This window comes from Tachyglossus aculeatus, chromosome X2, assembly GCF_015852505.1.
Source record: "Tachyglossus aculeatus isolate mTacAcu1 chromosome X2, mTacAcu1.pri, whole genome shotgun sequence".
In the NCBI taxonomy this organism is placed as follows: domain Eukaryota; kingdom Metazoa; phylum Chordata; class Mammalia; order Monotremata; family Tachyglossidae; genus Tachyglossus; species Tachyglossus aculeatus.
The window spans coordinates 12843408-12868616 of NC_052100.1; the positions used below are offsets into that span (position 1 = coordinate 12843408).

Sequence of the window (25209 nt, forward strand, 5' to 3'; positions counted from 1 at the left end):
GGTGAAGCTGGTCCAGGGCTCCTTGCTCTGGCCTTCATATCTCTTTCTCTCTCTCTCTCTTGCCCTCTTCTTTGCCACTGCCCCATCCTGCATGGCCCAGCCTGACCCTGTTTGCCAAAATCTGCGAGAAGACAGTCCTGAAGCGGGTGCTGAAGGAGCTCTGGAAGCTGGTGATGAACACTATGGAGAAGACCATTGTCCTCCCACCACTTACTGACCAGACGGTGAGTCCCACCTGCTGGGGCCTTGGGGACGGATCCTCAGTGCTGGAAGCAGTGTCTGGATCCCAGCTTCTCCGCGATTGGAGCTAGGGCTTTCCGATCCTGGCAGGAGAGAGGGAAATCGGGGGTCTTGGGGAACAGAGGGCGGCTGAGCCTGTTCTCAGGGTCTGGGTCTGGCTGATAGGAAGAGGCAGGCACCACTGAGACTTTGGACAGAGAGACAGAGGCAGAGAGAGCCAGAGGGCGGATGGGGGCAGGGGGTTTACCTTGAAGGGGTCATGTTCTGTGGGAAACCTGGGTGGTGACACACATCAAACTGGGGATCAGAACTGCCCACACACACACAGCCTCTACATGGGCCAACCCTGGCAGTGGGGAGTTATTTGGGCGGAGAAGTCATGGAAGTGCCATTAAGGCCTCTGCTCAACCCTTCCAGGACACTCTGAGACTGCCCCCTTACCCGCTGCCACTCGGAGGTGAGAGGGTGGAGAGCGGGGGAGCTGGGTCAGTCAGAATCTCTGGCCATGACGGGGAGGGGAAGCAATACCATTCACTACATTTGCTGCCCCACCACTGGGCAAGGAGACCTCACCTGGGGGTCTGGTCCCATCTCTCTGCACGCAGAGGGCCCCTCAAGTAAGCGTTGCACACGGGGGGCTCTGGCCTGGAGTCAGGTGGTGAGTTGGCTCAAGTCTCAGCCTAGACCTCTGCTCAGTGAGTCTTCCATATCCCACTTCAGAGGTGGCCACATGATCCCCAGGGGCAGCTTTCTCTCCCTGCCCCAGCAGCCCATGCCCAAGCCAGGTGGCCCTGCCTGAATACCTAGGTGGCTTACGTCATTCCCTTGTCCCCAAGAACCAGGCCAGGGCCACTGATGAATGGGAGTGACTGGGTTGGGGGGAGGGGGTGGCAGGGCCAGGATGTCCAGACCTGCAAGTGGAAGGAGAGATCAATCATGGCACCAGAACCAGGTCCCGCCATGGCTTCCACCATTTTGCCTGCGGTACCACCTGACCCCCGACTGTCTGAGCAGCTGTGGTGGGAGGGGACCGCTTAACAGCTGATTGGGTGCATGCTGACCCCACCCATATTTTCCCTTCCCTCCATAATGTGACTACGGGAGTAAGCCGCAGAGCACAATTTCCTCTGCAAACTGGGCAGCCCTTCCCTTCCTCCCTTGTCCCCCTTCTCTCTTTCCCCCTCTCCACCCCTCCTTCCCTTCCCTTCCCTATCCTGGTTCTCTCTGCTTCTCTCTCCCACCCTGTGTTGTGTGATGGAGTTGGGCCAGGGACAGCACTGCCTAGCCCCACTGTCTAGTGCTGGCTGGAGGTGGGGGTGGGAAGGGGGTCCCAGCTCTCATCCCCACCCAGCCAGGAAAGGGCCTGGTGTAGACGGAGAAAGTGGAGTGGGTTTTGCCCTTGGCATACTTAGGAAGCATGGCATGGAGTGAGTAGGTGTCCCTTCCCCTTCCTCTCCTCCTCCCCTTCAGGACACTCACCTGTCACTTGTTCTCTCTGATTGTTCCTCTTCCCCCGCCCCCCAACCCCCAACCCTGACCTCGGCAGATGATTGTAAGTACAGCAGCCGATCTGTCTGTCTGTCTGTCTTTCTGTCTGCTCTGTGCTTGATCTTGGTCAGCCAGTCCTCTGTTTGTGTGGCTGCACTCTGCCCCCGTCCTCCCTCGTGGCACGCCCTCCTCCACACCCCGCCCCTAACCCCCAGTCTTGGGGCCCCTTCTTGCCCCATCCCTCCCACCCTGGTTGCTGAGCTGCTTGGTGTCAGCTGAAGTGTTCAGCCTCAGGCCCCTCTGTCTGTGCCTGAGTTGTGCCTTGTGTTTGTCTTGGGGGTTGGGCAGTTCTGGGGGAGAACGGCTGGGACTAGAAGAGCAACAGCATTGGGGAGCGGCCCACCTCGGATGCCCGCCCTGAAAATGCACCCCGGGTCCTCCTTTCCCACGGGGCCCAGCCACGTCCAGCCCCGGAGGCCTGCGGTCTCCGGAGCCGCCACCGAACTACCGTTCCCGACCCCTGCTCTCTGTGGTGAGGCCATCTCACTATGCCCAGCTCTCGGTGGGAGTGGAGCCCACTGGTTGGCCCCAGGTTCACCCTACCGAGGCTCCACCTAGACCACTCTGGTATCTTCCCCACAGGCTTCCCAAGTGGCCTGGTCCCGCCATGCCCCCAGAGGGCAAGTTGTCCCATCCTCAGCTCTCCGAGGTTGTGCCTTTGGAGATGCTTCCTTGTTTCATCTCTGTCTCCTCCTTCGGGTGAGAGTCTGTTCACCCTTTTGGTGGGACCCAAATCTGCCATCATTGTCGTCGTTGTCTCCCTCCCCCCTGCCCCACCCTGGTGAGCCTGTGCCGCCTCGCCGCCCGACCTCCTAGGTGAGGGGTGCGACCGTGAGAGAAGTAGGGCCTGCCTAGAGTTCTATTCTAAGGCTGGACGTGCCCCCCGACCAGCTCTTCTTGTCTTGGATCCCGGGCGTCGGGAGTCAAGGGGCAGCAGGGCGGGGGCAGGAGAGCCTGGAGGCCAGAACGGCAAAATGTCTGAGTCCTGGAGCTTACCCGCTTGGTCGGTTCTGTCCCAGTCCCTTCCCTTGTCCCTTCTTACCCCAGCCTCTGTCCTTCTTCCTCCTCGGGCTCCTCAGCTCTGCGCCGTGGCCTCTGGGCATGATCCCTTAACTCTCTGCGCCTCTCTCCCACGGGCTTTCTTCTCTGCCCCAGTCTGGACCTGGTTTCCAGGACCTACTGCCCCTGACTGGATTGATTCTCCCCCTCCTCACAACTTGCTGGGTTCCAGGGGAGCTGGTGACAAAGGTACAGCCAACAAGCTCCGCTCTGCTCTCCAGAGCAGCCGATGCCCTCTGGGTAGCAGAGGGCAGAACTGCCCATCAGGGTGGACTTAAGAGGCTTAAAGGAAATTCAGGAGAAGCAAGACTTCAGCTTCTATGGAGTTTGGAGGCTAGAGGGCTTTGTCCCATGTACCTGGGAGCTGGGTGCCTCCCTGCTGCCAACAGCTCCCTTGCTCCCCACCTGAGGAGCAGTCATCTAGTGGGGCCTTCTCTTACCCTAGCCCTTACCCCCCCCAGCCCAGCCCCCTATTGGATATGTGGCAGGGATGGGGAAAGGGCGGTGTCCCTGTCCCTTAATACAGTGTGCTTCCCTCCATCACACACACAAACACATACTCATCCAGCCACACACACACACAAACAGTTCCAGGTTGTGTCTGCATCCTGGAAAATAATGGACCACACTGAGCTGGGGGCTTGCAGTTGAAACACCTACTGGCTGCATGGTTCCAACGCCCACCTTCTGCCAGGCTCATGGAGAACACTCCCTTCCCTTTCTGGTTCAGTGGGAGCTGCTTCCTGGGTTCAGGGGTCCCAGAGTCCCTCGGCGCAGGGCAGGGCCACCCAGGGGAGATGCTGACAGCCAGGCAGTTCTGTTGCTGCCCCTGCTTCAGAGGGGACCATGATGGAGCCACACAGGCAGGCTTCTCCCAACATCGGGTCTGCTCTTGCCGAGTGAGTGGTCTCCACAGTATGTTGTAGAAATGAAAATCATTGTTCTAGGAGAAGAATTCAGTGTAAGGCAACACATGCAATTGCCACAGATCCAACCTGGCCGTTCATGTGTATCTGTCTGTGCGTACATGTGAGGGTGTTTCTGGGCACGCGTATCATCTACAGCAGTGATTGAGGACCTAGTGGGTTCAGATCAATCAATCAATCAGTTTGTATCTATTGAGCGCTTACTGTGTGCAGAGCACTGTACTAAACGCTTGGGAGAGTACAATAGAGAAGGTAGACACATTTCCTGCCCACAAGGAGCTTACAGTCTAGAGGGAGGGAAAGACATTAATATAAATAAATTACACGTAGGTACATAGTGCTGTGGGGCTGAGGGTAGGGTGAATAAAGGTTGCAAATCCAAGTGCAAGGGTGAAGCAGAAGAGAGTGGGAGAAGAGGAAGTGGGGGCTTAGTCGGGAAAGGCCTCTTGGAGGAGGTGGGATTTTAATAAGGCTCTGAAGGTGCCTGCTGTGTGATCTTGGGCAAGTCACTTAATTTCTCTGTGCCACAGTTTCCCCAACTACAAAATGGGGTTCAATACCTGTTCTCCCCTCTACTTAGAATGCGAGCCCCATTTTGGACAGGGACTGTATCTGGCCTGATTAACTTGTATCTACCCCATTGTTTAGAACAATGCTTGACACATAGTTAAATGCTTAACAAATACCATAAAGAAAAAAAAAAGGTGGGGAGAGTGATGGTCTGTTAGATATGAAGTTGCCGGTGGGGGAGGGATGTTCCAGGCCAGAGGCAGGACATGGGCGAGGGGTCAGCGGTAAGATAGGTGAGATGGAGGTGCAGTTAGTAGGTTGGCAGCGGAGAAGCAAAGTGTGGGGGCTGAATTGTGGTAAGAAATCAGGGAGATAAGATAGGAGGGGGAGAGCTGATCGAGTGCTTTAAAGCCAATGGTAATAATAATAACAGTAATAATAATGATGGCATTTATTAAGTGCTTACTATGTGCAAAGCACTGTTCTGAGCACTGGAGAGGTTACCGGGAGATCAGGTTGTCCCACGGCGGGCTCACAGTCTTAATCCCCATTTTCCAGATGAGGGAACTGAGGCACAGAGAAGTGAAGCGACTTGCCCAAAGTCACACAGCTGACAAGTGGCATAGCCGGGATTCGAAACTCTGACCCCTGACTCCAAAGCCCTGGCTCTTTCCACTGAGCCACGCTGCTTCACTGAGCCACGCTGCTTCAAGGAGTAAGGAGTGGAACACTAAACTAGGCACTTAGGAACTCCCAGAAGAGGTAAAGGACATGGTTTCGGTCCTGGAGAAGCCTTCAATCTAATGCGACCTGTTCTCATTCACATAAATATCCACGCATACATTAACATGCACAGGTTCCTAAACTGTAAGTTCACAAGCGCGCGTTCATCCCACATGGGCCAAGTCACGCACATTATAGCACACGTTTTCCTGATCATGAGTAAGGTCTATCAGGAGCGGCCCACCCGCCCTCAGCCTTCTAGAGGAATTGGATACTGTGCTCTCATATACACATCCCCTGCACATAAACACACGCACAAACTCACATAGGGACTCCTCCTTCCTCCCCTGCCCCACCCTCCTTACATACTTGATGCCTGTTTGGACATTGATCAACCTGTGATGTTGCTTCCACAGGGAACGCTCTTGAGAAAACATGGCAAGGGATTAGAGAAGGTAACGAGGCCAGTAATGGCCACTGCCGGGCCCCAGCTCGGCTTCACCTCAACTTAGAATCGAGCCTGGCATGTGGATGTGGCGGGATGTGGGCGTGCATGTGTGAGAGTGTAGGGAAGCGTATTTGTGTAGAGAGGCCATGGGGCCATGGAAGGTTGTGAGTGTGGAAACAGAAAACTAGGGGTGGGCGGTGAGGGGTTGGGGGTTGGGTGGAAGAAAACAGTGCCAGCTTGGGGGGCTCTCCAGCTCCTCCCTGGAAATCTAATATCTGGCCCTGCCTGGGTCTGCCCTTATCCCTGTCCATGGGGACAGGACCAGAGTCCTATTTCTCCTGATGGAGAAGCAAGCCTAGAGTGAAAGTCGCAGGCCCCAAAACTTGCCCTGGCACCAGGCTTTGAAGACTGCCATGTGCCCAGAGGGCACCCCAAAACTAGACTTTCCTAGGACTTCCCAGAACCCCAGGCATCTGAGAGTTCAGGCCCCCCTCGGCTATGAAAAAAGCCCTGAAACTCAGACTGAGGTACAGTCTGCCTGAGACTTTTGCTGACACAGGAATCCAGACCAGGGTTTTACTCCTGCCTCCAAACTTCCCCCAGCCAGAGTAACAGATGAGGTTAGAGCCCTTAGGGAATCATTTCCCCCTGCTTGCCTGGCTCAGAAAGGAGCTGGGAGAGAGGCCAAAATCAAGGGACAGGAGTCTTGTGAGACCTGGACTAAGTTGCTAGCCCTCTCTGGGGCTTGAGGTGGGACAGTGGAGGCCAAAGCACTTCTAGAGCAGTCAGGAAGGGGGATTGGCTGCCTGTGGAGTTGAGTGGACTGGAGGGAGAGTGAGAGTGAATGGGGTGGTTGTAGATGAGTGGAGAGAAAGGAGAGTGAGTGGAGAGAAAGGGGACTGGAAGGGCTGGAGGTGGGGTGGATTCCTCCTCAAAAGCAATGAAAACTGAATTCCCATTTTCTCCACAGGGCAGGGTGAAGCTTCCCAGCCACTCAGACGTAAGATCTTGCCCTCTCACTCTGTCTGGCTTCCCTCTTTATATAGCTCCCCCATCCTGTGCCTCTTTGCCTCTGTTGTTCTCTCAGTCCATTGTCCTGTGCTTTGGTCCTCTCTCTCTCTTCCTCCCTCTCTCCCTCCCTTTCTCTCTCTCTCTCTCTCTCTCTCTCTCTCACCCACCGCCCAATCCCTCTGGGGAGAGTCCGGGCCCTCCCTGTGCTGTACTGTCTGTTGGTCTTTGTTCTGATCTTTGATCTTGTTCCTCTTCTTCACTGTCTTCCATCTGGCTTCCCTGCTGCAGCCCCAGGTCTCTGGGAGAGGGTGAGGGAGGGGAGTGGAAGGGCTCATGGAAGCCACTGGGGCTGGCAGAGTAGGGGCAGACTCTCGGTGATGGAGCCAGCTTTCCGAGGGGGCTCCTGGATGCCCTCTTTGCCCTCGAGGTGCCATGGCCTCCATGCCCCGTGGGCTGGTTCCAAGAAGAAAGAGTGTTTTCTGGAACCACATTCCATGGCCTGTGGCTAATGTATGGGATTTGGGCATCTGGACTAGTCAGTGGGGGCAACTCAGAGCCCCAGAGACCATTCCCCTGCCTTCAGGCCCCAGCCCCAGAAGATGGTTTTCTCCAGGAAAGGAGACCCTATGCCCCCCCTTCCAGGGGTTTCCCATCTCGCTGTTGGGCAGTTCTTCCTGAGGCCTAAGTTCCTTCCTGCCTGGGGCTCCTGGACCAGGTGAGACAGTGGTGTGTCGCCGAGGCCCTGTCTTCCTGTCTTGAATCTTCCCCATCTGGACCCCCAGGCCTCCTGGCTTCTTTCTGCTGCTTCTTTCCCCCTGCCTAACCCCACCCCCTAACCCTCCGTGTGCTACTTCTCTTCTCTGTTTTCTCTTGTCTCTGGCTTGAGTCTCCTGGGGCTCAGTCTGGTGGGAGCCCGGGAGTTGGGTTGGGAGGGACCCCGGAATCTTGCGCTCTTAGGGAGGAGTGGAGGATAGCCTTGAAAGCCCCAAATGGAGGGAGGGAGAGAGGGAGGGAGGGAGAAGGGCATGGGTGAGTATTGTCAGCACCCAGGTGGTTGAAAGATCCAGTCCAATAAGACAGCCAAGTTAGAGCCGTGGGTGAAGCCATCTTCCGGGGACAGGAAGCAAACTCACTTTCTTTCATTCCAGTTGACTCCAAGACCCTGGCCTGGGGTTGGGGGTTTCTCTCCTGGGAACTTTGGGACCTGAGAGAAGTGGGAGTTGGTCTCAACCAGCCAGTACCTACTGGGAACCAAATCCTCCCCTTAGGCAGCCGGGGGGCGGGGGGTCAACTATGGCTGGGCCCCAATTCTAGGGATCCAGCTGGGCCTCCCCTCCCTCGGTGTGGCTTTGCCCAGCTCCATCAGAGAATGAGCCGCCACCGGGCAGTAATCTGGCAAACTCCCAACCCCCCTCCTGCCCCGACCCTGTCCGTACACGGTAGAGCCTGGGCCCAGGCTGGATGCAGTGCTCCCTGGGAGTGGACATTACGGCTGGGGAAAACGGCTCCTGGCTCACTTCAGGGGGTGTCTGTTTCTGTTCTGGGACCTGCAGGGCACACAGATGATCTTCAATGCAGCCAAGGAACTGGGGCAGCTCTCCAAGCTTAAGGTGAGGAGAAATGGCGGGTGGGCGGGGTGAGCAGGGTGGGAAGGGTGTTGCCCGGTGGCTGGAGATGTCTGGGGTGCTGAAAGGAGTCAAGTAGCGTTAGAATGGGGTGGGGGGGGGGGGGAGCTGAGCTTGGGCAGGTGCCTGAAGGTGCCAACTCCTTTAGCCCGCAGAGTCAGCTGGCTGCCCTGAGATGCCCAGAAAATTAACCTTCACTACCCAGGAAAAAGCCACCCACCCCCCTTCCCCATGACTGGCCGGGACCACCTTCCCATCACCTTCACATGCCATGCCAGGCCCTGAGTAACAAAGGGTAACACCTGGTTGTGCCTGCCTGTGCTATTCTTAGCAAGTTAGTCCTTTCCCCATCTCCAGGAAAAAGAGCACTCTGGAGTCTGGGTGGAAGCTAAGGGGGTAGGGTCTATCTCTCATCTCAGGACCACATGGTGAGGGAAGAAGCCAAGAGCCTGACCCCCAAGCAGTGTGCCGTGGTAGAGCTGGCTCTGGACACAATCAAGGTAATGCCCCTCTCCTCTCCTCCCCACCCACCCCACACCAGTCCCTGGGACCTCGGGTCTCAGAGAGACTCGCCTCAGCAGAGAGGTGCCATCGAACCCTGCCTGCCACACTGTGCCAAAACTTTAAACCCCCACCACCCATGCCCACCTCCACAAGAGCAAACTCAGCCTGCATGGGTCTCCAAAGGGTCAAGGCACATTGAGAGCCTTAAAGCCATTGTCATCGGCCACCATCAGCAGGTCTTGTGTGTTTCTCCATCCCTTCCCATCCCCTATCTCTTCCTAGCGTTTGCTGCTCTTGACCCCCACTCAGCCAGCCAGCCAGCCTGTAGAGTACGTGGTTTCCAACAGCTGCCCAGGCTGAGCTAACTCAGGCAGAGCTGGCCCCCACATCTCCCCACACTGAAACACCCTCTCTCCCCGGCAGCAATATTTCCATGCAGGAGGGGTTGGGCTGAAGAAAACCTTCCTAGAGAAGAGTCCAGACCTGCAGTCCCTGCGCTACGCTCTGTCCCTCTACACTCAGGCCACTGACCTGCTCATCAAAACCTTCGTTCAGACTCAGTCCTCTCAGGGTAAGAGCTGCGCCCGGGGACCAGGGCATGTCCCCCAGGTCGAGTGTTCTGGTGTCCCCTGATCCCCAACCCAGCGGTGGCGGGGTGAGCAGTGAGCCCTGGAGAGTGGGTGAGGAAGAAGGGGTGGGGGGCGGCGGAGGGGAAGGACTCACCTGATCGATGCCATGCTCTGGGAAGGTGGGGTGGGTGAGCCCCCCCACAGCCAGGTTTTGGGGAGGCAGGCTCCTGCCCAGTGAGAGTCAGGGGCTCCAGCTGGCAAGTCTAGGGTTTGTCATCCCCTTCTTGGGGCAGGACCAAGCTCGGGGCAGATTCCTGGGCTCTACTCCCTGAGGGAAAAGGGAAAGCAGAGAAGAGGGGAAGCAGGAAGGGAGACTTCTTGGCACAAAATGACACTGATGTAGCAAAAAAGAACTTCCTCAGTGCCAAGGGGATGCCAGGTCTGTTCCCTGTGCTTCTCAAGTGTGTGGTGGGAAGGGGAGGGTTAGCAGCCATTAGGGTCTTTTTGTCTGACTCCTCTTTTTCTGCCTATGTCTTGGTTTTCTGCCCATCTGTCTGAGTTTACTGCAGCTGGAAGGCTGGGAATGGGAGGGTCAGGGGCTGTATCTGCCACTAAGAATAATAATCGTGGTATATGCTAAGTGCTTATAATGTGCCAAGCACTGTACTAAGCACGGGGGGAGATACAAGGTAATCAAGTTCCACATGGGATTCACAATCTAAATAGGAGGGAGACTAGGTACTGAATCCCCATTTTGCAGATGAGGGAACTGAGGCCCAGGGATGTGAAGTGACTTGTCCAAGGTCACACAGCAGGTACATGGCAAAGCTGGGATCAGAACCCAGGCCCTCTGACTCCTAGGCCTGGGCTCTTTCCAGTGGGCCACGCTGTTTCCTTTCGCTAGTGAGGAGACTGAGGCTTGGCCATTAGGACCTGAGCTCAGGGCTTCGGGGATGTGGATGGAGAGCGTGACCACCCCTCCCTGCCACTGAGACTAAAGGGGAGGAAAGATGAAGCAATAATTAGAGCGGGTACTGGGGAGGTCGTCTTCCCGTGTTCTCGGATCAATCACTCATTGGTATTTATTGAGGGCTTACTGTGTGCACAGCACTATACTAAGCACTTGGGAGAGTACAATTCAACAGAGTAGATAGATGGGGGCCCTGCTCACAAGGAGCTTACAGCTCCACAGGAGGAGACGCGCATTAAAATCAATTATCGATAGGGGAAATGAGAGAACAACTGCAGCCTCTGGGGGAGACCTGGGGGTCTAGTGAGCTCACCCTGAGGGTCTCAGTTTCCTCACGTAGCAGTGACAGAAATTGGGATGACAAGCTAAGAGTAAAGAGGAGCTGAATTCTGGCCTCATTCATTCATTCATTCAACCGTATTTATTGAGCGCTTACTGCATGCAGAGCACTGGACGAGGCGCTTGGGACGTACAAGTTGGCAACATAAGTGGCCTCATGTCTACCAGCCTAAGAGGAAATAAAGCAGAAGGGATTGTGGTTAGGCAGAAGGACTTGTGGGACCCTAAGAGAGATGGAAAAAGCTTAGGCAGCCTCTTAGAGGCAGGGGACTGGATATGATGATCTCTGGAGAGCCTTCCAGCCTGCGAAGCCTATGGCAATCCACAGCAACAGAGTCCTGGGCTCTATCGTTACTCTAACTTCCATCTCTTCCCATCATAGCACCAGGAGCCGGAGTGTGTGTCTGTCTGTGGTATCTGATGTCTCTTTCTCTCTCTCTCTCTCTCCCTCCCACACCTTCTCTCTCATTTTTCTCCCCCTTCCATTCCCAACTTTTTCCCCACCTCCTCACACTGTTTCTCTGCCTCTCTCTGTCTCTGTCTTTGCCTGTTTCCATCTCTGGCTCTCTCTCTCTCTGGCACTTTCTCCCTTTCTTTCTCCTTTTACCTTTGACAAGTTCATGGTGGAAAAGGTATTAGGTTTACCCTTAGTGAAGAAATTTATCCTGAGAAGGGTACGTCTCTTCGCCCAACCGGATTCCCGCACTCTGTCTCCATCCTGCCACCCATGGCTAGTAAAAGTCATTCCCTGGCCCCAAAAGATGGGCGAGGGGGAGGGGGGGGGTGACAGATGGATACACTCCTTTCTCCCAGAATCCACCTGGTCCCAGCTGCTCACTAGGTTGGGCTAGTCCTGCCTTGGGGGCACAGGAACGGGGGTATAGAGGGGTGGGGGGAATCCAGGCCTCCACCTGGGTAGGTTGCTGGTTCCAAGGGGAGGGATGACTCCGGGACAGGGGCCACACAGTCGGTCAGGGAAGGGAGAAGGTTTTCCTTGGAGAAATTGAGCCCCAGGCCCTACTAGGGTCAGATCCTGTTTCTCCCAGCCTAGGGCTCAGTTTCTGATTCTTTTGGGCTATCACAAGGAGAACAGGAGAAGGGGTCAGGGAGTGGAAAGGAAGGAGGGACAGATGGAGGACCATAGCCACTAGATACTGCTTCTCCTGAACTTGGTACCAGGCTGCCACCTCCCCCTCCCCCTCCCCAATTGGATCAGCTGTTCCCCACCTTCTTCTGCCCGCTAAAGGGCTGGACCAGGCTCCTCAATCCTCTTCTCCTTATTATCATTATTATTATCATTAGGGTATTCAGTGAGAGCTTATTATGTGTCAAGTATTGTTCTGAGCTCTGGGGTAGGCACAATTAAACCATGTTGGACACAGTCTCTGTCCCACATGGGGCTCACAGTCTAAGTAGAAGGGAAAACAGGCTAATTGAATCCCCATTTTACAGTTGAGGAAACTGAGGCATAGAGAAATGAAGTGACTTGTCCAAGGTCACACAACAAGCAATTGGCAGAGCAGGGATCATCATCATCATCATCAATCGTATTTATTGAGCGCTTACTATGTGCAGAGCACTGTACTAAGCACTTGGGAAGTACAAATTGGCAACATATAGAGACAGTCCCTACCCAACAGTGGGCTCACAGTCTAAAAGGGGAAGACAGAGAACAAAACCAAACATACTAACAAAATAAAATAAATAGAATAGATATGTACAAGTAAAATAAATAAATAAATAGAGTAATAAATATGTACAAACATATATACATATATACAGGATGGATGGAGTGGCAGTTTGGATGGAGAGAAAAGGGTGGATTTTAGTGATGTTATGAAGAGGATTTAGTCAGATTTTGAATATATGGGTTGAATGAGAGAGATGAGTCAAGGATAACACCAAGGTTATGGCTTGTGAGACAGGAAGGATGGTGGTGCTGTCTACAGTGACAGGAAAGTCAAGGGGAGGACAGGTTTTTGGTGGGAAGATAAGGAGTTCAGTTTTGGACGTGATAAGTTTCAGGTATTGGTGGGACATCTAAGAAGAGATATCCTGAAGGCAGGAGGAAATGTGAGACTGCAAAGAAGGAGAGAGATCAGGGCTGGAGTTGAAGGTTAGGGAATCATCTGCCTAGAAATGGTATTGAAGTCATGAGTTTTCCAAGGGAGTGAGTGTAGATGGAAAATAGAAGGGGACCCAGAACTGAACCTTGAAGAACTCCCATAGTTAGGGGGTGGGAGGCAGAGGAGGAGCCCACAAAAGAGACTGAGAATGAGTGGCCAGAGAGATAGGAGGAGAACCAGGAGAGGACAGTGTCAGTGAAGCCAAGGTTGGATAATGTTTCCAGGAGAAAGGGGGTGGGCCAGTGTCTAAGAAGGCTGAGAAGTCAAATTAGATTAGGATGGAGCATGGGCCCTTGGATTTGACAAGAAGGATAGCATTTGTGACCTTTGAAAGGGCAGTTTCTGTGAAGCAATAGGGGTGGAAGCCAGATTGGAGGGGGTCAAGGAGAGAATTGGAGGGGAGGAACTGGAGACAGCAGGTGTAGACAAGTCACTCAAGGAGTTTGGAAAGGAATGGTAGGAGGGAGATGAGGTGATAACTGGAGGGATCAAGGGGGTCAAGGGATGGCGTTTTTTAAGGATAGGGGAGACACAAGCATGTTTTAAAGCAGTGAGGAAAAAGAGCATGGGCCTGGGAGTCAGGAGACATGGGTTCTGACCTTGGCTCTGCTGTGAGACCTTGGGAAAGTCACGTAACTTCTCTGGGCCTCAGTTTCCTCATCTGCAAAAACAGGCCTTAAACTTTTAGCCCCAGGTGGGACAGGGACTTTATCCAATTTATCTCGACTCTGCCCCAGGGCCGTAGTACCGTGCTTGTCACACAGTAAGGACTTAGCAAGTACCACAATTATTATAATTATTATTATTATTATTATCAGGAGCCCCTCTCAGTATTGCACCTGAAGAGTTTACAGTATGCTACCAGTCTCAGCTATGGGAGGGAGAGTCAAGCAGAGGCCCACCCATTCCATTATTAGCTTGGGCAGTGGCTAGAGAGTGGAAGGCAATCTGCTACAAGTCGAAACTCACCTGTGCTGGGCAGCAGCAGCATGGGAGAGAGTCGAGGGTGGAGACTCAAGTCTAGTGAGCCGAAAAGGGCGATGGTAAACCACTTCCATATTTTTACCAAGAAAACTCTATAGAGACACTACCAGAACAATTGCAGATGGAGGTGGGGCATGCTGGGAGAGATGTGTCCACGGAGTCGCTATGGGTCAGAGATGAGTCGACAGCATAAGACAAAGACAAGATTAATATCAGGAAGGTAGGCAGTAGAGCTGGAAGTAAAAAAATTCTAACAGGAACGTATGAGTAGCAATGGCAGTGAGTGGACATTGTGTCGATGGGGGAGGGTGAGAGATGGAGGAACAGATTGGGATGATCAGGCTCTTTCCACCAGGCCATGCTCCTTTAGTGGATTCCTCCATCGGAGTGGAGGTGGAGAGGGGAGTCTGCTGGACTGCATCCATCCAGCTGATCAGGCCGTTACCATGATGCCTGACCATCGAACATAGCACCCAGGGGATGGGACTTGGGTTGTTGGAGAGATAGGGACCGGCACTCCTCGGGATTGACAATGTGCTGTTCAGGGTTACCGGGAGGGCTCACCCTTGTTCACCCCCACTTCTGGGGTCCAAAAAGTCTCCAAAAAGTGGGGGCAAAGACCAAGACAAGACCGGTCCCCTTGGAGCCAGCAAATAAAGGGATTGAAAACCTCAACCTGGTAGGGGCCCTGCCCCTCCAAAGCCCAGCCAGCTCCATCCAAGCTCCGGCCAAAGTATCGAGACTCCCAGACTCTTACTAGCCTTGGTCCAGGTGTGCCCCGCAGCTCCGTCCCCCGCCTCCGCCCAGCCCACTGAATGACCACCCCTGGCTGGGTCCCCGCGCTGCCCTGGCATTGAGCTGGCCTGTCACAGGGTGCCGTTTGGTTTGATGCTTGCACTGAGCACAGCAGGGAGGGGAAGGGAGGCAAAGCTGAGCATGTGACTTGTTGGGGAGGGGGTGACTTGTTCCAAGACCCCTCATGAGCAGCCCCAGGACAGGTAGTGAGGGGGCAGGACAGGGGTGGAAGCTATGGATCCCTGGGGCAGCTGTGGCCATCACAGAGAGAGGAGGCCGGGGGAGGGAGCCTGATGGAAGAAGGAACAAAGATGGGATTAAAAGGCCAGTTGTCTTCCTTTCCCCACGACCACCACCCTGCCCCCAGGCTAGTGGGTGGAGAGGAAGGTAAGGGGGGCTGGGTGTCTGGCTTTGGGTCATCCCTCAATTCCCCCTGCACCCCTCCCCCGACTCCTCCTCCCATCCAGAGGGGCCCTCAGCTCCACCAGGCACCTATGGAGAAGAAAGGGAAGGGGGGCTGGAGGGCCAGCTCAGAGGCAGGGCCGGGGTTTGTCGGCCCAGCATGGGGATCCATAGCCTCTCCCATCAGCCAGGAATCCTCCTCCTCCTCCTTCTCCTTCTCCCCCCTTCCTCTCCAATCTTATGGTTTCCTTTTCAGGCTTCCCGTTCCACTCAGGGTGAAGATACTGCTCATTTGTATTTGGACCAAATTGTTCTGATCCCGGCCAATGAGGGCCCTTTTCCACACCGCCTCCTCCCCTACAATCTTTCTGCGGTTCACCCTCCATCGCCACCCTCTCTTTCCCCTGCCCTCCCGCTCCTCCTTCCCTTCCCAGTTGCATGTGGAGTAAAGCAAGCTTGCCCTCCCCACCCTAGAGGGGATGACAGGATAGTGGGGCATTGTGGGGTATCGGGGGGGGGGGTGCCTTTGGGATCAGGAGGGGTATTTGGGGACACGGGGGAGAAGACAATGGAGAAGGGTGTGCTGGAGGACTCAGGTCACAGTGGGCTCTATCTACTGGGATCCTGGCAAGGAAACCCTCCTATCTCTTTTGGGGGGAGGGAGGGCAAAGGAGAGAAGAAAAGAACAGACCAGGGTCTGAGGCTGGGGCCTCTGGCCATCCCATGGAAATTCCTAAAGGACTGTGATGCTAAAGGTGAGAGATTACCATTAGAACAAAGGAAAAACTTGGCACCAGTTGGCTTTGGAGCTGTCTTCTCTAGAAGCAAGCACAGCCCAGTTGATTTCTGGGAGCCAGGGGAAGGGAGGGGGAGGCATAGCTAGGAGGGCATCTGTCCTCATGGTAGTGACACACCCAGACCCCTCCCCACCCTCCAAACCCAGACCCTCCGTTGGGAAGATGCTGGCTCAGTGTAGAGCAGGATGCCGGGGAGTTTTTAGGGCATTCTTGCCCCTCCACTGACCTGAACAACCCTGAACCCAGTGCCAGCATGTGACACCATGCCAGGCTGCAAGTAAGGCTCTAATGGGGTGGGGGTGGGGTACTCTTCCCATATCCCATTCTGAGGCAAGGATGGACAGGACGGACAGACACCACGGGTTAGTGTGGGCAGCCTGCCCAGCGGAACCCTGAGGCAGACCTGATGCTCTTGAGGCATTTTCAACTCTGCAGGTCCGATGTCTGAAGGGCAGGGTCAGTGGTCAACCCAGGGGGCAGAGGGGAAGAGAATACAATAACTTATGTCTTGGCCAAGCTCCCAACCAGGAGCATCCTTGCAGGGGATGGGAGGCGATGAGACCTGAGGCTTGGTGGGGAAAAGAGCGCAGTTAGCTGATGATCCCAGTGCGGGACCACTCCCACCCTCCCACCGCTCACTGGGAGGGGAAGGGCCCAGGCCCCTGCCCCAGGGATGCAGGAACGATACTCACTCCTGATAAATATGACTTCTTGCCTCAGCCATCTTCCTCCTCCTCCTTGGGTCTCCAGTTCCCCTGGTAACCTACACCCGAGCTCCCTGCTGACCTGATACCCACAGCACAGTGGGAGGGAGGGAAGGAGAGAGGGAGGGAAGGAAGAAGGAAGGGAGAAGGAAAGAGGGGTGGAAGTTCCCAAGTTCCCTCCAGCAGTGAACAGAGCTGACTGTGTGTCTCCCCGCCCAGGATCAGGTGTGGACGACCCCGTCGGAGAGGTGTCTGTGCATGTGGAGCTCTTCACTCATCCAGGCACAGGAGAGCACAAGGTCTCCGGGAAAGGTGGGTACCTGGGGGTTGGGAGAGGCACCAGGGGTTGAAGAGGATGTGGGTCCAGGGGAAGGGCAGCATGCCAGGCCCTTAGTCTGGGTCCTTCCTCCTGGCCAGTGGCAGGGGGGTGATAGAGCACAGAAGAGAAGCATTGCCCAGGCGGGTTAGCAGTCTGAACTTAAATCATCTTGTGGAGATGAGGTGATATCTGTAGAACTGGCAGGGGCATGTTTGGAACACACAGAATCTCAGGATTTTCAAGTGCTCCTAGTTACACTAGCTGCCACAACGCTGAGAATGTAAGGTGCATTGATAGGCAAAGACCTGCCTTGGCTGGCAGTAGACACAGGCAGCCAGGAGGGGACAACTTGTACTTCCCAAGCGCTTTGTACAGTGCTGTGCACACAGTAAGCGCTCAATAAATACGATTGAATGAATGACAAAGTTGTGGGAACACACCCCATCCTCAGCAACCGGAACCATTCGGTTCCAGGTTCAAGTGGAGGAGGAATATTGGTGGGGCGGGGATGGACAGAAAAGGGCTTCTCTCCTCTCCTGTTTCTTGGGTCTGGGGCTCATGGGAACATATCCCATCCTCAGCAAACAGAAGCATTTTGTTCTATGTATCACCAGTTTCCTGGGACTGGCTCCTGATTTGATTACCAAGCTATTTCCCCCATGGACGCACAGGCCTGGCTTGAGAGGAAGACTGGGCATGAGCCCCGGTCATTCATTCATTCATTCATTCTTTCAATCAATCATATTTACTGAGCACTTACTGTGTGCAGAGCACTTTACTAAGCGCTTGGAAAGTACAATTCAGCAACAGAGACAATCCCTGCCCACAGTGGGCTCACAGTCTAGAAGGGGGGAGATCGGCATCAAAACAAGTAAACAGGTCTGGCTTTGGGGACCCGAATTTGCAGGGAGGGGTCCATAACCCCCACCCCTCTTCACCCTGGGCCCTTCCACTTTTCTCCCCGGGGCAGTGGTGGCTGCGAACGACCTGAAATGGCAGACATCTGGCATCTTCCGTCCCTTCATCGAGGTCAACATCATTGGGCCCCAGCTCAGCGACAAGAAGAGGAAATTTGCTACCAAGTCCAAAAACAACAGCTGGGCCCCCAAGTACAACGAGAACTTCCAATTGTGAGTGGGCTGGTGTGGTGGAGACTGGGCAGGGGGATGGGCTCTGCTAGCTGGGGTGGCTGGCTCCTCTCATTAACCCAAGGAGGGTGAGACAGGGCTTGGATTTGGATGGGAGGCCAATCTCGAGTCGGGAAATGGTTCTAGGGAGGGGGATCTACACTGAACAGCTCAACGCAGTTCGGTGGGCGCCCAGGGAAGAACAGTGCCTGGCACATAGTAAGCGCTTAACAGATACCATCATTATTATTAACGGGGTCTAGTCTGATTGACCTCTCTGGTTGCACTCCAAAGAGGAGGCGGTTCCACAGTTCCATGACAGGAGGGAAAGTGTAAGGGAGGCACCAGATGGCAGTTTCCTTGTAGGGTCAATCAGTCAATCAACTGTATTTATTGAGCACTTACTGTGTGCAGAGAACTGTACTAAGCGCTTGGGAGAGTACAATATAACAGAGTTGGTAGACACGTTCCCTGCCCACAACTAGTTTACAGTCTAGAGGGGGAAGACAGACATTAATATAAATCAATAAATGACAGATATGTACATAAGTGCTATGGGGCTGAGGGAGAGGTGAATAAGGGGAGTAAATCCAAGTGCAGAGGTGACGCAGAAGGGGGTGGGAGAAGAGGAGATGAGGGCTTAGTCAGGAAAGGCCTCTTGGAGGAGATGGGCCTTCAGTAAGGCTTTGGTCTTATAGAGAAGCAGCGTGGCTCAGTCGAAAGTGTCCGGGCTTTGGAGTCAGAGGTCATGGGTTCAAATCCCGGCTCCGCCACTTGTCAGCTGTGTGACTTTGGGCAAGTCATTTAGCTTCTCTGTGCCTCAGTTACCTCATCTGTAAAATGGAGATTAAGATTGTGAGCCCCCCATGGGACAACCTGGTCACCTTGTAGCCTCCCAGCGTTTAGAACAGTGCTTTGCACCTAGTAAGCGCTTAATAAATGCCATCATTAGTATTATTATTGTTTGGTCAGGGAGTCACTTAACCAGTTAGCGTGCCAGGGTCTCGTTCCTGATCGCAAGGGGCACAAGGCCAGAGCAGCCGCCTTAAGGATCTAAAGTGGGGACAGAGCAACAGATTCTGAAGGCAGGATGGGGTTCAGTGGACCTGTTCAACCCATGACTAAGAAACTCTAGGCCTTGCCCCATCAGCCTCCGTTCAGTCCCCCATCCTCACCCAGCTTGTCTCTCTTGGAAGATCTTGAAGCAGCACTCTTCAACCCCTTGAGTGCGTTGGATGGCTAGAGGAAAGGTTAGGGACACAGAGGGGCAAATTCAGACAGGTAGATGATCCATCCCCACCCCTGAGGTCGGGGGTTGTCTAGTGGTGATGAAAATTGTGGTATTTGTTCACTGGGGCAGATACAGGATCATCAGGCTGAACACAGTCCCTGTCCCACATGGGGTTTCATGGGCCAAGGGAGCGGGAGAACAAGCAGTAATGGTGTAACTTAGTAACAATAATAATAATGGCATTTATTAAGCGCTTACTATGTGCAAAGCACTGTTCTAAGCGCTGGGGAGGTTACAAGGTGATCAGGTTGATCCCACGGGGGGCTCACAGTCTTAATCCCCATTTTACAGATGAGGGAACTGAGGCCCAGAGAAGTTAAGTGACGTGCCCAGAGTCACCCAGCTGACAACTGGCGGAGCCGGGATTTGAACCCACGACCTCTGACTCCAAAGCCCGGGCTCTTTCCACTGAGCCACGCTGCTTCTCAAAAGTAGAAAGAGCACAGGCCCGGGAGGCAGAAGACCCGGGTTCTCATCCCAGCTCCATCACTGGGCAAGTCACTTTACTCTTCTGTGCCTCGGTTCCCTCATCAGCAAAATGAGGATTCAGTACCTGTGCTCCCTCCTACTTCGACCGTGAGGCCCCGTGTGGGACCTCATGATCTTGTCTCTGCCCCAGCGCTTAATGCGGTGGCACACAGTAAGCGCTTAGCAAATAGCACAATTGCTATTATTAGGAAAGCCAGGAAGGAACTGCCACCCCTCCCCGCAACTCCATCCTCCTCTCCCTCCCCCATCCCCTACCCCCAGCACCCTGAGCAGCGAGACAGGTCCCGAATGCTACGAGCTGCAGGTGTGCGTCAAGGACTACTGCTTCGCCCGGGAAGACCGCACTGTGGGCATCGCCGTGCTGCAGCTGAAGGACATGATGCAGCGGGGGAGCTGCGCCTGCTGGCTGCCCCTGGGTCGCCGCGTGCACATGGATGACACGGGTCTCACGGTGCTGCGCATCCTGTCCCAGCGCAACAACGACGAAGTGGCCAAGGAATTCGTCAAGCTCAAGTCCGACACCCGCTCAGCGGAAGAGGGCGGCGCCCCACCTGCCACCTAAGGAGCTCTGGAAGGGGAGGGGGGGACACGGGGGCCACCCTCCCTCTGACACCGCCCCACCCACTCTCTCGTACCCACCCAAAAGCCATACAGGTTGTCCCTAATGAGAGCTCACCACCCGCACCCCGGCTACCTCCCAGGAAGGAGCCCTGGGGCCTGCCTGGCTCCGGGCCCCTTCCCCCTCCGTGGCCGGTCCCAGGAGGAGATGGGCCATATGGGAGGAAGAGCCAGCCCCGAGGCCCTGGGGGAGAAAAGTGAGCAGCACCGGGTGTGAGTCCCAGGGAAGAGAAGGGGTAGGAGAGGCGAGGGCTCAGAGGCTGGGCCTTTGCTATGCAGGGGCCCTCGACCTCTACCTTCCCCATCGGTCAGCTCCTCCCCTCCTCCTTCCCACCCCCACCCCTCCGAGAGGGCTCCTTGGGCAGGCCACTCGAGGACCCCCAAAGTATCGCGATGAAAAGCACACACTTCCAGAGTCTGTTCCGCACAAGGAGCAAGGAGCAAGGAGCTCCTCTCTGGAGCATAAGAGCAGGGAACTGGGAGCCAGCACCACCATCCTGACTGAGGGCCAGCGCACCTGCTGCCTGCCTGTCTGCCTGCCTGCCTGCCTGCCTGTCTGTCTGTCTGTCTGTCTGCCTGCCTGTCAAAGCCCAGGGCCCTCCCTGGTCCTTCTGCCGCCTCCCACAATGTCCCGTGCTGGGGGCAGGACTGCTCTGGTCCCGGAGATCGAGCCCAGGGAAACGGGCGGAGATTTACCAAATGATGGACTCTCCCGCCCCCAACCCGGTCCCCTTCTCTCCTGGCCCCTGGGTGAAAGCACGGAGGATGGGGCCCCCGCCCCAGGCTGGCTGACAGGGGCGTGGTGGCAGCCCAGCAGACTGACCCTGGCTTAGGTGGCACCCCTCAAGCCCTCCCTGGGGTCTCTGCAGCCGGGGGACGAGGGCAGGGCCTATTAGCTCTAGATGCCGATCGGCCCCTCACCCCAACCCAGGACTCAGCGAGGGCAAAGGGCTGGACCTCAGACCTCAGAGCTCTGTTGTTGTTGCTGCTGCTGCTCTCCTTCCTCCTAACCCCCTGCAATCAAGTTCCCAGGCGGGCCCTTAGCCTCTCCGCCCTCCTGTCCCCAGGCCCAGCGGCTGGAGAGCCAGTGCAGAACAGGGAGTGGTTCGCTGGCAAGAAGGGCTTTTTCATTGACGTGCCAGGGGCCGGGGCCGGGCCTAAGGGCCCTCCTCAACTCCCTTCCTCGCCCGTTCATTCCCCTCGCCTTCTGGGCACCGCCCTTCCCACCCTACTTCAGCCCCTTCCCTGGAACTCGGACTCTGAAACTGATGGTGGCTGACATTTCCTCACTGCCACCCACTACGGTGCAGAGAGTGCACCTCCCCCACCTGACTCCCACTGGCCTCCTGCTCCCGGACCAAGGCCGGTTAAGCCATGGAAGATTTTTTTTTTAATCCCGCCCACTGAGCAGCATGACCCTAACTGGCATATTTTCATTTCCGTGACCTTGCGCCAAGGGAGGAAGCTTCCTCCCCTCCTGCCCTTGGCCCCAGCTCCGCCTTTTCCCCCTTCTGCCAGGGACTGCATTCTGGAGGCCTGTGAAAATACACAGGGAAGCGGAACTGCACTAATAAGCCTCTGCTGTCCTCCCTGTCCCAAGTGTTTGTGACCAATCAGTGCATGAAGCTGTCTGACCTCTTCTCCACTACTAGAGAGATTGAGGGGGTGTGCGTGCGTGTGTGCGTGCGTGCACGCATGTGTGTGTGTGTATTTGTTTTGTGTCTGTGTTGGAGGGGAGCACAGAGGGGCTGGGGGAGGAGGGAAGGGACGCGGTGGCAGACTTTCAGACCCCGAGAAGGTAATAATGCTGATGGCATTTATTAAGCGCTTTACTATGTGCAAAGCACTGTTCTAAAGGTAGCCTGGGAGAATGGGGCAGATGGAGAGACTGAAGGCGAGAGAGGAAGGAACCCCAAGGTGCTCACTGGGGATTCCAGCCCAACTCCAGGCCATTCTGGGAGTTGGAAAACAAGTTAAGTTCAGACCACCGTGAGACATGGTTATAATCCATAATGGGGAAAGGGGCCAGGGATGTCAGAATGAGGGGACACCACCATGGGATTGCCGATAGACTCTGCTTTCCCTTCCATGACTGGGGGGTTGGGGGGAGGGGGCAGAGAGAAAGACGTGAGATGGGAAGAGCAGAAAATGAGCACTGAAGGAAAAAACCTGTCTGATTGAGTTAAGGTACCTGAAGGGGGGGTAGGAAAAAGCCTCTAAGTCCTGTCCCATCCCCCTCACCAATACTTACAGGGTGGGCTTCCGCCTCTGCCAGACAGCTCGGGGTGGGAGGAAGGTAGAAGGAAAGAGGAGAAACATGAAGTTAGACTCCCTTTCCCCCATCTCCTCCTGGCCACTTTTCCTTCAACTCAGCCAGGTTCAGTCTTTCCCGCCTCTCCTGACCAGATCCATCTCTCCTGGCCACTGGCCCCCAAACAAACTCAGAGCCCCACTCCTGGAGTGGCGGGGGGGGGGGGGGGAAGAGGGGCTAGAGAAACTGCTCTGTGACAGGAACATGGGGAAGAAGAAAGTCAGCTTAGCCAGGGAGAGCCGAGGAGGCGGGTGGAGGCCAGGGGCCCAAAATCATGGAGATGGGAGGAGGAAAGGGCAAGATGAAGGCAATACCAAAGGAAAGAGAGATCAGAGGTCTGTACAAAGGGGCAGTCCAGATCTTATTCCCAAGTCTGAAAAGCAGGGCAGGGAGGATGGCTGGGATCAATTACAAGAGGAGAGGGAAGAGGCTCTAGAGCAACTGACTGCTTCAGAGAGGAAAGGCCATGTTGAAGCACAGGAATCTGGAGAAGAGAGGCCATTTCTGCTGGGGTTCTGGGTTGGCGGGGAGGGGAGCACACCAGTGGGCACACATCACTCTTTCTACAGAAACTCCCGCGGGGGCAGAGGGTTGGTATTTTCACTCATCTGTCCCCAGAAGGTACATGAGCCCTTATCTGCCTGTTATCGATTAAGGGGGTGGAGGAGGGGGAAACAGTTTGAAAACAGACTAGCTCGGGGAGAGACCCCCCTCCCCGGGGGCAGGACTGTGGAAAGACAGAAGAGAAGGGAGGGAAGGGAAAAGGGAAAGAAGGAAGGAAGGAAGGACAGGGGAAGGAGCAGGAGTTAAGCTTCAGCTGGTCAACAGCTGGAGAGGGTGGGGCCCATGAGAGGGGAGCGGCAGGGGGAGGGAGGAGAAGAGCAGCCACTGCCTGAAATGGATGGGTGGGTCAGACCCGAGGCTCCCCTCCTACCGTCTGCCCCTGCCCCCAGCCCAACAGGTGCAGATCTAAGCCCGATTCCACCCTGCCCCTCAACGGCCATTCCTTTTTTGATAAACTTGCCTAGGACCAAAGTGGTAGACACTTAACACCCGGGGTTGTAGTTCATCTTTTAAAAGAGAAGTTTACTACGTCAGATCTCCCGTGTCCCCATGCCCTGGCTTCCCCTCCTTCCACAGGCTAGAAGCAGGGCCTGGTTGGCACCACCTGGAATCTCTTTCCTGCCCATCTGTTTCCTCTTTCACCGCCGCAAATGGCCCAGGCTGGTTCCCCAGTTTGAGCAAAGAAGATGACGATTCGTTTCAGGGTAAAAACCCCACCCATTGTCCACAACTGGCTCCCTCCACCCCATTCCCTCCCCTTCACCATCTCCCTTCTACACAACTTCTCCGGCATGTGATTGCTAAAATAAACAGCATTAAAGCTAGTCTAGCACCTCCATCAATGCCGTGTTTCTCTGTAAATATCCAAACGAACAGATGTGTTACGATGACCATGAATGCATGATATGGAGATGTTTTGCACTATTTTGACTTTTTGGTCTCTGTAAAAATATTTTATTAACAGACATTAAAAAAGCACATCCTCTCTGAGGCTGCCTCCTGTCTCCTTCGGTCTCTCCTGCACCCTCAGCCCCAACTCCCTTCCCCACGCCTCCAAGCATCCAGCAGGATGTGAGGAAGCAAGATGCAGGCGGCCCCAGCCCAGGGCTTGCTTGAGTTCCTGTCCAGCCCTGCCCACTCCCCTCCTTCTGACTTTAGGTTGTGGTCAGTATATCCAGTCCATTCCCTTGTTCCCAGGCTCGGTGCACTTGAAACCAAACCGAGAGACATCCACTCTCTTCTCTGACAGCCCCGGTCCACCGTCCAACTTCCTGATTGCCTAAGGGGAGGGGAGGGGGGCTGACTGCCTAAGCCATACATCCCTTAACCTCAGAAGACAGGAAGAACAATGGGACACCAGCCTCCTGGTGAAAGTCCTCCATAAAGTGGAAAATTTGTGGCAATATATCTGCCGTCTCCAACCCCTCCCTTCCTCTCTCCCTCCCTCCCTCCAATCCAGAGTCTCTCCATATTTCACTAGGGAGGGATACGAGAGTGGCAAGTCAGCTGGCTCCTGCCCGAGTTCTGCAAAACACGCCCACCCCACACCCGACCCTGTCTCCATCACTCCGTCCCTGCCTTCATGCCCAGACTTATGGGCAGAGAAGGGAAATCATACACATGGCAGTCAGAGAGGCATCCTGCTAGCTAGGGAAAGGCCAAAGACTCCTCCTCGCCTCCCTCCAGGCCAGCAGGCCAGGCCCACCCCCTGATTACTTACCCCGTTCACCTCCCATCCCCTCCTGTATCTTCCAGGAAATCCAGGATTCAGGCAAACTTTGGCACACTAAATTCAAAACCTCGGCTCTCAGATCTGCAAAACTGTCATTTGCTCTGCCTGTTTCTCACTGGCCACACGCTACAGTTGCTGTGTGGGGATCAGTACTCCCGGAAGCCAGACTTGGCTTCTGGGGTTGGCAGAATATTGGCTTCCTCGAGGAGAGCTTTGGAGCAATGAGGAGCCGACAATCTGAAAGAGCTTGTGGGGAGAGGGAGAGAGAGAGAGAGAGAGAGAGAGAGAGAGAGAGAGAGAGAGAGAGAGAGAGAAAGATATGATGGTGAAGCTCATCTATAACAATAATAATGATGATGGCATTTATTAAGCGCTGTTCTATGCGCTGGGGAGTTTACAAGGTGATCAGGTTGTCCCATGTGGGGCTCAGTCTTAATCCCCATTTTACAGATGAGGTAACTGAGGCCCAGAGAAGTGA

General features: G+C 55.0%; 1 protein-coding gene and 1 non-coding gene across 7 annotated transcripts in view; both read left to right on the top strand.

The window, feature by feature from the left end:
- The window catches only part of UNC13A (unc-13 homolog A), an 86919-nt gene extending 62930 nt beyond the window's left edge, over positions 1-23989 (top strand). For 3 of the 6 annotated variants that reach the window (XM_038770656.1, XM_038770661.1, XM_038770659.1), the window contains 10 exons: positions 101-224; positions 1787-1792; positions 5423-5461; positions 6425-6454; positions 8019-8075; positions 8510-8590; positions 9018-9165; positions 16500-16592; positions 17570-17729; positions 19768-23989. In XM_038770656.1, coding sequence (XP_038626584.1) covers positions 101-224; positions 1787-1792; positions 5423-5461; positions 6425-6454; positions 8019-8075; positions 8510-8590; positions 9018-9165; positions 16500-16592; positions 17570-17729; positions 19768-20068 — 1039 coding nt within the window. In that variant the 3' untranslated portion in view covers positions 20069-23989. The remainder of the gene's footprint in view (positions 1-100; positions 225-1786; positions 1793-5422; positions 5462-6424; positions 6455-8018; positions 8076-8509; positions 8591-9017; positions 9166-16499; positions 16593-17569; positions 17730-19767) is intronic. The other 3 variants (XM_038770658.1, XM_038770662.1, XM_038770660.1) reach the window with 2 other exon arrangements.
- LOC119949714 lies at positions 13420-13557 on the top strand. The gene has a single exon (XR_005457256.1). It is a non-coding gene; the product is annotated as a small nucleolar RNA SNORA7 (small nucleolar RNA).
- Positions 23990-25209: the final 1220 nt, after the last annotated feature.